Source organism: Morone saxatilis, unplaced genomic scaffold, assembly GCF_004916995.1.
Source record: "Morone saxatilis isolate NCDOM2014 unplaced genomic scaffold, NCSU_SB_2.0 Contig21, whole genome shotgun sequence".
NCBI lineage: Eukaryota > Metazoa > Chordata > Actinopteri > Moronidae > Morone > Morone saxatilis.
Genome location: NW_023339774.1, coordinates 21,060,976 through 21,073,447, shown reverse-complemented (window position 1 = coordinate 21,073,447; position 12,472 = coordinate 21,060,976). Strand labels below are relative to the sequence as shown.

At 40.3% G+C, this 12,472-nt stretch overlaps 1 protein-coding gene across 2 annotated transcripts in view; it reads right to left on the bottom strand.

The window, feature by feature from the left end:
• tor4aa (torsin family 4, member Aa) overlaps positions 1-8,613 on the bottom strand; it is a 14,932-nt gene extending 6,319 nt beyond the window's left edge. The window contains exons 1-3 of one of the 2 annotated variants that reach the window (XR_004796930.1): positions 8,477-8,613; positions 3,377-3,862; positions 1,092-2,211 (exon numbers count right to left, since the gene is read on the bottom strand). Coding sequence is in view for 1 of the 2 variants with exons in the window: in XM_035667862.1 (XP_035523755.1) it covers positions 1,366-2,211; positions 3,377-3,862 (1,332 nt within the window). In the remaining variant the exon portion in view is untranslated. Of the gene's footprint in view, positions 1-6; positions 2,212-3,376; positions 3,863-8,476 lie in introns of those variants that run through there. The other variant, XM_035667862.1, reaches the window with a different exon arrangement.
• Positions 8,614-12,472: the final 3,859 nt, after the last annotated feature.

Below are 12,472 nucleotides of genomic sequence, written 5' to 3'. Positions count from 1 at the left end.
CTGTGTGTATTTATTGGTTTGATCCGACACCTCGTTCTGTTAGCCTAGTTTTAATTTTAGCCTTAATTTTTAGTAAATTTATGGTTTGTTGACCTCTTTTAATGGTCCAATAACTAAAACCCAACTTTTAGATTTAAAACCTGTATTTTCTTGTGCTTTCCCGGCCACACAATACTTGTTATTCCAGCCGGGGTGTATCAGGTAACATTTAATCACTTGAACACGGACAGTTTGCCAAGATATGCTGTTGTTGTTGTGATGTTAGCTTCAACAGCAGGAGAGCCGTGAGTCTCGCTGTCTGGAGCTGCTGGGAAACCGTCCCGTCCTCTCTGCACATTAACTGTGCAGCAGCAACACTTTGCAAACCCACAACAGCTGATGTTGGTTGCATTACGTGCTATGTTGTTGCTTGCACTAAATCATGGTATCTGTCAAGGTGTTGGATTTTTCAGGAATTGTTTACACCACCTTTAAGCATTCACCAAAGTTATTACACTTCAACCTGACGGGGATGAAGTCTGAAGTTGAGATTATTCACTTAAAACCAAATAATGTAAACTTGGGCTTCAGGAAAAGGTCAGATGACCAATGAAGTCATGAAAATTCATCCACAAAGGACCTTGAATATGTTTGTTTAATGCTGCGACCACAGGATGCTGGTGGCGAGCAGACAACGGAACTGGGCTCAGTTAACACTTGGCTGTTATCGGTTACTTTAGCAAGTAAATGTAAAGCTATATTCCCATCAGGAAGATCTGAAATTTACTGGGAGTCGGAGGACGACATCAGGGGGAAAACCAGGAAATATTTTCTCCACTAAATATGATCCAGTTTCACCAAAATCCAAACAAATTCTGGTCTCATCTGTCATCTGACAAAGAGTAAATGTATTAAATTCAGTCCTCATATTGATATTTTCACCAACTATCTGCTAACGGAGATAACAGAGCTGCCTCTTGCACATGGTCGTCATTTAGTCTCTTGTACACCATAAACTAACTTACTGGCACCTCCATTGTGTTTGCATGCAGGCCGATACCTCAAAATCTAAAACTATCTGCATGTTTGTGTCATAATTTAGGTGAACTGACCCTTTAAGGACTGTTTGTGGACCGGGATGGGAGGGGGCGTTTTCAGACCTCTTCACAGGATTCACGCCATTTCCCACGACAGAGCCGAATGTCTTCAGCGTTCCTTCTGTCTTTCTTCACTCTTTCAAAACAGCTCTTGAAAGCGTGGTCTGACTCTGAGTTGTGTCATTCAAGTTTCGTAACCTTTAACCCTCGTTTGCTCCTCACGCACTCTTTCTTCATGTTTTTTTTTTTAGAAGAATGTGAAACATCCAAACATTTCCTGCAGAGGATTTCACAGCAGATTGACTTTGGCCACCACTTGCTTGCAGCCAGTCTGGGAATATTCATGCCCCCCTACCGCGGGGTAATACTCAATCTCCCCCGCGAGGCGCTCTATGTTAGTATGATCCGGGTAGAAGCCCTCTCGAGTCATTTCGTCCAGGAAGCACTCCATCACGTGACCTTTCTCCAAGAGGCTCAGAGGTAAGATGTCTGCCTCTGTCCACAGGAGGTGAAACTTCTCCAGGGTGTTGCGTAATATCGGAGTCAGCTCTTTTACCAGGTTACTATGGCGACCTGATGCTGAAATACTTGAGGAGTTGTGTAGCATATGTTTGGTGATGTGTGCGTGACCCAGGTTGCTCAGGAACAGGTAGATGGCGTTCAGGTACTCGTTGGACTGTTTGGACGCCACCAGTTGCTTCAGCGCGTCCAGGATCTCGTTGTGCATGTGCTCGGCCTCGTCGAAGATGAAGAGCGGGATCTTCTCCTCCTCCTCTGCGCGTTCCACCATCTCCGAGATGATAGCGGAGAGGTTGCGGGCGCACTGCAGGGCGTCGGCCTCCTGGGGACAGTGGTGGAGGACGTAGTACTGCAGCACCAGCGTCTCGCCCACCACGGAGCGGAAGTGTCCGGCCAGGAGGCGCCCCAGGTGGCTCTTTCCCACGCCGCTGGGGCCGTGCAGGGACACCACCAGGGGCTTGTTGTGGACGTAGGTGGACAGGTAGTCCTTCAGGTGGGACAGCAGACCCTCCACAGCTCCCTGCTGCCCGAACACCTCTCTCCTCAGCGTCTTCTCCAGCCCCTCCAGGTCGTATCTGAGAACGTGGTCGTCCAGGTTCTCGATGGCGTTGTACACCTGGAAAGAAAACAAGTAGAGGTCAATAAAACTGAACGTGTTTTTCCAGTATCTTCATAGTTCTTGGAGCTGCTGCATCAGTTGTTTTGGGTCTTTTTTCCTGATGTGAGCAGCTCATTCATATTCTTTGTACAATGTGAGAGAACAGGGCTCCGACTTTGTTCCATGACCTTCCCAGGACCTTTTCCAGGACAGCACTTGCTCACAAACGCTCATATAATTTACCGGCTGCTGTAGGCTGCTTACTATTGATACGTTTTACTGCGTTTTGATCCGCTTTACACTAAAATACAATTAAAAACTTCCCAGAACAACACAGATTATTTGCAGGACATTTGGTCATTTTAATCCATGACTGGAAAACTAGTCTCTAAATGTCCAAGTTTTCTAGGACATCAACAGACACACAGTTGAGGGTTCCTGTGTGAACAACTCACACATTAAAAAAAAACATCTCAAGGGGTTATTCCTAATAAAGATTTGAGGCAACAGTCTCAAATATGATAAGCAGCATTTTCAGTGTCACATTCCTAACTTTTTTACATTTCCCAGTCCATTTGTTTACTAATGCAAACTGTCTTTGTAATCTGTACCGATGGTGTCTTTGTTGTCCAAGTTTATTTTCCGCTCAGCTGCTGACATTAGCAAACTGGAAATAACAAACGACAGACAACAGCCGGATTAGGAAACCATGAGGCATAAATGATCTGTAAATGAGCCGAGACTCTTACTGAAGACTAGTTAATGATCTGAGGCCTGAATGACAACAATATATTTTTATTAATAGTCTGAATGAACACTAACATGACCGAGCACGTAGACAGTTGAGTCTATATTTCATCCCTCACAGTCACAATACAAATTCCTCACTAGGGTTGGGTTAGTCCATTCGGGCTGGGTTCATTTTGGTTTCTTTTCCTGTTAACAGACAGTTGCTATAAACACTTGTGGGTTTGAGCAATATAATAAATGTACCTTTTAGTAGCATGTGTGAGTTGAAATATGGCCACTTCTGGTTTAAACCGCCATTGTGTGTCACAAATGGATTCAGCATCCTCACTAACCCCCAAAAAACACTCCAATATTGTCCAACCTGGCCAAACAGTTGCTGAAATATTGTCCACTAAAGTGATTATTAATGCTAATTATGCTAATTGTATTTCACCTGGATGAAGACGATGGCGAAGAGCAGGTAGAGGCAGTACTTGGCTCGGCTGCGCTCCTGCTTCGGCGGGGCCCTGCAGCCTCCTCCGTTGGGATACAGCACCCGTTTCCTCCTCCTCCTCTTCTTCTTCTGAGGGACGGAGGACGACAGGGAGGAGAAGGCGAAGGGGGTGACTCCATCGAAGGTGAAGATTTTGGGGCTGGTTCGAGCCGGGGCCCCTGTGAGGGTCCCGGCTCCTGCCAGGCCCAGGGCCAGCTCCTGGCGCCGCTTCTTTATGGCCTGGTACTTCTGCTTGATGCGTATGACGGCGCGCAGAGACGAGGAGAAGCTGGACAGACTGGGGACTGGACTGGCCCTGTGTTTGTCATCTTTTTCTCCCTCGCCCTCTGCCTCTTCGTCCATCTCTTCATCCATCTCTTCATCCATCTCTCCCTCCAACTCCTCCTCTGTTTGAGACGCCGAGGCGCTGCTGTCCTGGTCACTCATCTGCAGAGAGAGAGAGAGAAACCAGCTATAATCAATATTTTCTATATTGTATATAAGAACAATATTATCTGTGTGCTTGGGCTTATGGGAAATGTAGTACGCAGGGCCGGTTGCACAAAAAGATCTGAATTAAGGTTTCCTTAAGATGTTCTCTTTCTCCTTATGTTGGTTTTAAATACTTAAAGAAATGCTCAGAGTTAGTTAAACCTTATAGGAAATAAACTTAAGGTACCTCTGCCTCCATCTTAGTCTTAATTTAATCTTAATTAAACTTTTATAGCCCATTATAGTCTAAACGTGAAGAGTCTAAATCTATAGCTTAAATATTTGTAATGTGTAATGAAATCAACAATAAATAACTTTAAGATGTCACCTTTATTACGAACAACTTGAGATTTCTTTCACTGCCAGTTATCATAGTTTATTTTATTCTTATTCTAACCTTACTTCAAGTGAGTTTAACTTTAATGCATTTACGTGTTGATGGTGCTCAGCCCATAGCGGCTTACAAGACATTAAAGCGACATGACAAATCATAATATAACGTTACAGTTCCACAAGTTCAAATAAAGAAAACATTTCATAATATTAAATTTTCATGACCAAAATGTCTAATTATGTTGGATACAGTGGTCTCATCTGCCTATGTTCCCACATTTCCTTTTTAACCCTAACCCTAACCCTAATGTGGGAAGGGCTGACCCCTCATCAGCGCTCTCCTCAAAGAGCCAACTCAACATTTCACCTTCAGACAACCAAAACAAATCAGGGTTCTTCATTTAGATTCATTCAAACAGTTTGTTCCTCACGTCACTGTACAGTGAAACAGAAAATTAAATCCATCCTCAATAACACGAAGATCACAGAGTGACCGTGGCAGCAGTAGCTTTTGTTTAATTATATTTATATTACACTGCAGATTGTTCCTGAATATAAAGTGTAAATCAGAAAGAGAAATATAGCAGAGCACAGACACATTCTTAGAAAAGAGATGTTTCTATCTTTATGGTTAACCTCTGCCCTCTGCTAACTGAGCAAACCGCTTCCACAGCCAAACTATTTCACATCTCTGCTTTTAAACCCCATGTCACCTTCAAGTTAAGTTGTTTTACCAGTTCTGTTGGATTCCTTTAGGATTTACATGTCGTATGGAATAAATCCTGTAATAAATTATAACCTTTATAGCACATTACAGTCTAAATGAGGCAGCCGACTTCGTTAGGTACCTAGACTATAACGTTAGCTAAAGTTAGTCTGAGGTCTATTCGAAACCACATACTAAATCTAGCACATAGTATGCAGTAGCTAGACTATATCGTAGTATAAATATGCACTTTAATGTGTACTGAAATCAACCATAAATAACTTGCTAGAAGATGTTATCTTTTAACTTCTTTAACTTCTGATTTCTTCTACCGTCAGCCATAAAGTGTGACCTTAACAGCTACTTGAGCTCTAACTTAAACATTTTTTTTTTACTAGTTTTGTTGATTCCTTTAGAATTAAAATTGTACATGGAATATATCCTGTAATAAATCCTAACTTTTATAGCACACTACAGTCTAAGTGAGAAGGCAAGTTATGATATTAAGCCTGCTTCGTAAATGATCATAGAGTCTTTGGCTGTGTACGACGTCAAATTGAGCTCGTAGGTCATTTCAACTGTATATTATGTTGTCATTGAGTGTTGCAGTATGTTTGTATGTGATTTCGAACAGTAGCCAGGCTATAATGTTAGCTTAAATTACTGTTGCAGTCTAGTTTAACTTCTGTACAGAGATTGTCAGCCACAGTGTAACCTTAAACCTTAAACATTTGTGATTAGTTACGAGCTAAATTATGATGTTAAGTAAGCAGAGGTAAAATGAATGGTTAAAAAAACTGCAAAAAATCTGAGAGATTAATATAAGATTTTAAACATTCCTGTAGAAGTATAAAAACATATTTAAAACCAGGGTTGTCACTATTTGTTGTACTTTTAATTCAGATTCACTCTCCAGTGAATTGACTACTGTTTACCACAGTTTTACTTGAACAGTAACAGTTAAAATTAAGTATAATTAATTATATTTTATTAAAAAAAATCATCAAAAAAATTTTTCCACCGGGCTCTCGTAAGAATTCAGTTTGTGGATCCAAAAAAAAAAAAAAAGGACACGACACTCGAAGATCGCTGAAAGTTTGTTCCATGTTTATTAAATTGCCTTTGAAGTGTCGCAGATTAATTTACCAACAGTTGAGTTTCAAACTTTAAGGTTAAATTAATTTTTTTTTTTTACCAGTTTTGTTGGATTCAAATACTGTTATAAATTCTAACTTTTATAGCATGTTACAGTCTAAATGAAAAGGGCAGTTATGTCGTTAAGCCTGCTTCGTTTGCTGGTGAGGCTATAACGTTAGCTGAAGTAACTGTCGCAGTCTAGTTAAAATCTACAGCTTAAATACTTCAATCCATATTTTAATTGAAATTTTATAATCTGCGCCACTGAAAACAAACTTTCAAACAATCTTTGAGTGTCAAGAAAAAATGTTTTAATACTTGCCCCTAAAATTCCTCAATTATTACTCATATATTATATATATTATATTAATCTGTCTTTTTGCAGTGTTTTAGAACCATTCATTTTACCTCTGCTTACTATCTCGCACATCACAGTTTAGCTCATATCTTACGTAAATTACATTTCAATAATCTCCTAATTTAAGCATTTTCATGTGAAATTTTGTAGTATTTTGATATGAATATTGTGTTTTTTATATAATTATAGCAGTGATTCCTCTGTGCACCAGTAGAGGCAGAAAACTTTAGGTGTTTATGGAGCTTTACCACACTATAAAGTCATATTTCACCCTCTACTACATTCATTTAATGTTATTTCTTTACAGTTTTGTCTCTTGGAAGTCTCTCAACTTTATAATGCTACAACATTATTCTGCTGTAGTACCAGTGTTAATGTATAAATACTGTCACAATTCAACAACCTGCATCTTTATTTTTAATGCCATAAAAAGACTCAGCTGCCAAACAGGAAAAGAAAAACTTTCCTTCCTCTCTTGTTATCAAATCATTAATTTCTCAACACCAGTACCACCCACGCTTAGCGAGGCTGGTACTCGTAACCACAGACAGATGTTAAACTGCTATGTCATGCTGTCACTTGCAGCGCGGTACGAGGCCGACTTCACATACATCAGCACGTAGGTTGGAGCTACTGGGGGGGTCTAAGAGAGGAAGAGTGTGAGAAATAGTTGCCGGTGTGGCGGCTATTTCCTCTCGTCTGACGGTAAAGACCAACAGTGTTGCAGCAAGAGGAGTAAAATAACTAGAATTAAGGAAGTAACGCCAATGAAGCAAAAAGAAAATAGCTTCAGATTTATGACAGCGGTGATGGAAACGATGAGAGGATTCTGGGTAAACTGTGTTTTAATAACATCTCTGATATCACATCCCTCTGTTTTATCTTCTCATCACACCTTTGTTTTTTTTGTTATCTTACACCTTAATCTGATCAGTTTATTGCTGCTTCATAGACTTCCACGCTTACATAACACGGCTTTCCAGGCACAGACCTCCCCCTTCCCTCCCCACCACATTGATTTTCCCTCCAGCAAAATATTCAAATCAAGTGAAAAATACTCTGGAAACGTTTGTGCAGAAAGAAGGAAGTGCGATCCATTCAGGAACATTCCACCTGTGTGGAGGTGCACACAAGGGAGAGCTTTGTAGCAGCTTTTGCATGCATCATATACGCAAAATCTCCTTCAATTACATTATTTGTTTTTTTTTTCCTGCAACTCTGACTTAATTAAACACTAAAGTTCATGCATCTTCATGCAAATGATTCACATTCTTCAAGTTTAGTCTGCAAAATGAGACTCTAAATGTGAAATCAAGAGGGGTGGTTTTATAGCACGTAGTGTGACTTTCTGGAGGTCGACAGAAAAAAGGAGGAACTCTCAGTTACACCCAGAGGTTGGGTTAACAACTTAAAGTTAACACAATCAATACTCAAATGCCTCTGTTGCTGGCAGGAGGAAGAACAGCTGTAATCCCGTTAAGAAATGAGCTCAGTGTTAAGCATTGTGTGACTCTGATCTGGAACTGGATATTAATCTTGGCTCAGATGAAGGTAAAGTTATAAAACTCAGAGCCTCTTTTACTTCAGCACAAAAGAATCCAGCACAGCACACAGGGGGGAGAGAGAGAGACACTATCAGTGCTTTATCTTGTCTTTTCACATGCAGGGGCCTGAAAGGACCGGTTGCATACCAGGCAGTTTAGAGCTCTTTGATGATGTTTACTGTGCTTAAAAAAAACAAAAAAGTCTCTTAAAGTCTAAAAACCTCTTAAGTGACCATTTCTTCTAAAACTTCCAGCTGAGAGAAAGAGACACAGGTTGCAGGTTGCAGGTTTTAAAGCTTGTCTAAAAATAAGCCTTTTTCTTGTGTGGGGTTTTATTTTCTCAGATACTGAGTTACTACCTCACACCCAGCTGCACACACATAACTTCACCCTGCAGCCTGTGTGTGTGTGCAAAGCAAATGAGAGGAAAGGGGAAATGGCTGAATGAAAACTGAGAGAAAACATACAAGGAAAAAAAGCAGTTTTCTTACCTTCAATGTAGCTTTAATGCTTCTAAAGAGACTTTTTCTGTGTAGGTTTAGTCCATAGTCTTGGGAGTGGAGGAAGGAGAGAACAGCCCCACACAGCAAAGCAAGCTCAACTCAGGAAGGGCCCTCCTATCTGTCTATCTTACCTCCGAATCCTGTTCTCAACCATCTGCAGGCTCCTCCTCTTTTATTCTCACTCTTCTGTCCAGTTTCTGCTTTTTTCAAAGACACATAATACACCATGCCGGGTTCATTTCACAGCCGCTCAGTGCTGGGTTTTTAAAAACAGACCACATCTAAGTCGAGTGCTCGCTTTTTCTGAAGGTATTTAAAGGTGGAAAACAAATCCGAACTTCAAAACCCCAAGATTAATTTATGAATTAAACAATTAAACGTACCTGTATGATCGTTTTAATCAACAAGGAGGATATCATCATGTTCTGAGATCTAATTTTAGCTGATTTTATTCATAATTTGTTCATAAAATGTTCTTATTAGCAGTCAAAATGTTCCTTTCATCTGTGTTAATGTCCGCCGGGTCTAGAATCCAATTATCTGAATTTTGAGGCCTTAAAATGTCTAAAATATGATTTCGATAGGTCTTAAGAATTGATTGGATTAAATGTGTTTTTGGGAATAAAACATGCATTGATCACGCTGTCAAAACGACAAAACTCAACCCATTTTCCTTCACATCCTTTGTATGTCGTTGCCAGTATGGCCCCTATAAAGGTCTGAAACTGCATTCATAATGGTTGTAAAAAGGTCAAACCTGCAGAAACCCTGCTAATCAAAGGATGTGACACTGTGGTCGATGAATTATTCATGAGTTATATGGAAAACATGATTAATCACAAAAGCATGTTGGGTGATCTAATCACGAATATGTCAGTTATGTATCATGGGGCCTTTTTAATGACCCCAGAGGTCATAAACTTTGTAATCCGACTCCACTACGTTTACCTGACAGCTCGAGTTACTTTACAGATTAAGATTTTACAGACAAAACGTATGATCATTAATAAATAAAATGTAAAGGTATTGGTAAAGTGGTTAAGTTAGCTCCACCTCCACCAGCTCCAACATTAAAATGCTTCGTACACGTTCACACATAAGTGATAATATAATAATAGAAGTCATACAGGAACATTTCAGCTGCATAATTTTACTTTAAGTACTTTCACTTCAGTAAGATCCTCAGAGGATGAACTGTAAACTCTCCATCTACCAGATTCATCAGTGAAACATTTGTCCAATATTTGACCAAATAAACTAATGACAACCTCAGCTGCACTTTGTTTGCTGCTAATACATTCTTTATTAGGAATAACCGTTTGAACCATCTCGTTCTCAAGAGGATCCCCAACAACAGAAAGTACACAACTAAACAGAAATAATGAAGTATCTCGTTCACAGCCTGGAGCGGTTGTGTTAAATGTTAGCATGCTAACATGCTAAACTAATACTGCGAACACTGTAAACATTATATCTAACATGCTGGTGTGTTTGCATTTAGCTCATAGTGCCTATAGGTTCACAGAGCTGCTAGCAGTCGTAGTGTTATAGTTGTGAGCTGAATGCCCCTAAATGATGTCATTAGAGTAAAAACACTGACATTTTGCCGTCGGCAAGTTAAAATGTGACAGAAAAAAGAAGCTGGGATTTGTAGATTGAATTGAATATAGATTTTTGTAGTGTAACTGATTTCAACCGTAATAAAAAGACAGACATTCGCTGGTTGAATGTGAGGAGTTTGTCTTCTATGACAGGAAACGATGACATTGTTTAAATAGCTGTCATACTATATGTCACACCATAGTTGTGTGGGTGTACGAGTGACTGTACAGGTCATATAAAGTTATGAATAGGAAACCGAGAGGTGTGGAGGTTTTTGCATACTCATTTGATTACTACTGATCATTTACCTGATTAGTCTCAGTTACAAGCTGTTTTGTAGATTCAGATTATTAATGCGGAACGTAAAAGTCAATAATTATATAATCCAGTAATATAATATGGGCCATTCTGCATAATGAACCCTTGTAGTTTGGATATTTGAACTACATTTTGATGATTTTGAATGCAGGACTTGATTCTGGCGCCCCCTGTGGACAGAAGTGGTAGTGTTTCCACCGCCTTGTTTAATTGATTTAAAGGGGAATATAACTATAGAAACAGCCAATCTTCTCTCTGAGGGTCTTGTTTGTTTATGTAGCTCATATAGAGGCATCAGGATGAAGTTGAGACTGTTTATAACCAGTTAAAAACTCACTGTAGGTTTAAGTAACAGATCTGAGTACTGCTTCCTTTACTGTGACTAAATATTTTAAATTAAAGCCTGCTACACGCTGTACCTCACATACATGATTAAACTGATATCTAGCAAACCAGATTACCTCATATTTGGTATTAAAGGACCAGCAAACATTGCAGGAGGCACATAGCAGGAGGTGTGTAGGATTTAGTGGCATCTAGTGGTGCAGTTGCAGATTACAACCCTCTCATCTCACCCTCCCGTTCCAAGTGTGTAGGAGAAACTACGGTGGCTGCAAAACTTGTGAAAGCCCAAAAAGGTGATGGTGGCCTCTGTGAACGAGGAGCCACTCGGAGGCTCATTCTAAGGTAACAAAAACACAACAAGTCTTATTTTCTGCTGATTCAACACTAATAAAAACATACATATTAATACCATATTCCAGTTCTGCCAATAGATCCTCCTCAGTGTTTCACACACAGTGTCGCAGTGATGAAACCGGACCATTCAATCACAGTTTGTATTGGACAGTGACTAAACTAAGATTGCGAACACTGTAAACATTATACCTAACATGCTGGTGTGTTCACGTTCGATGGTGTGAAAAGGATGAGACAGTATGAAGTCACGAGCTTGAATCATCCCTCAGTGATTTCTCTGTACACAGTTTACTTCCAACAAGCTGCTGTGAGTAAACTGTTAATGTTGTAGTAGGAAGAGGGGGATTAGTCACACAGAGGACGGCAGCCTCGGGGCAGATGTGGCAGTTTGCAACTACAGCAGTCACACGAACAATGAAAGCTGCCCTTTGTTGCTACAGATATAGTATATTTGTATTTTTAGCACCGTGCAGGTTATTGTGTCATTCAGCAGCAATCTGACAACAGAGCGACATTATCGAATGCTGGAGGACGACTTTGGACTGAAATTGAGATTTAATAGCAAAAAAAAACCTAGAAATAGTGCTGTCCAGTTAGGATGTTTATCAGTCAGCTGCACACACACGTGCCTGTGGACACACACCACATCCTTTTTCACTCATGTAGTTAGGGTAAAAGCACAAACTGCACTAAGAAATCAGTGACAGAAGTGGCATTGATCCTCTCAGCTACTGTTACTGATCGATAAAAGCACAATCCTTGAAGAAAAGTGAATGAATCTGCTTCATCTCGTCTTCTTTTAGACCCCAGATCTCGTACCTTTAAGGTCAGAGATCACTGCAGCGTTTTCAAAATACGCTGTGATCGTTGCTTTGTATACAGGACAGATGTACAGACTCACACAGGTATAGGTGAGAAAACATGACCTCGATCAGTGGATCTTTACCTTACCTTACTACACACAGTTTGAACCTGCTTATGAAACAGTCTTAGTTTCTTACTAGGAGTCCTCAGCTGTCAGTCTGTCATAGATTTATTACACACTGAAGCTCCACCTCAATTTGCAAACCAAATGGTGTTTATTTTCCTCCTAAATGCAAATGTGTGGATTTATATATCCGATTCATAATTACTGTTTGTTCGCTTTAGTGGAGCTGCTTCCTGGCAGATACAGTAACACCCTGTGGTCCTCGTACCCCTGGTTGGGAACCACTGACTGAAGGTTAAACATGCTTCCTGCTCCCCCCTAAACGGCCTCCCTGTCCCTGGACTTTCCAACACCAGACGGGGCAACAGGGTGGCTCAATACCTCCCCTCCCTTCCGCTCGTTGAGTGCTTCGGAGAAATAACGTTCAAAGGAAGACA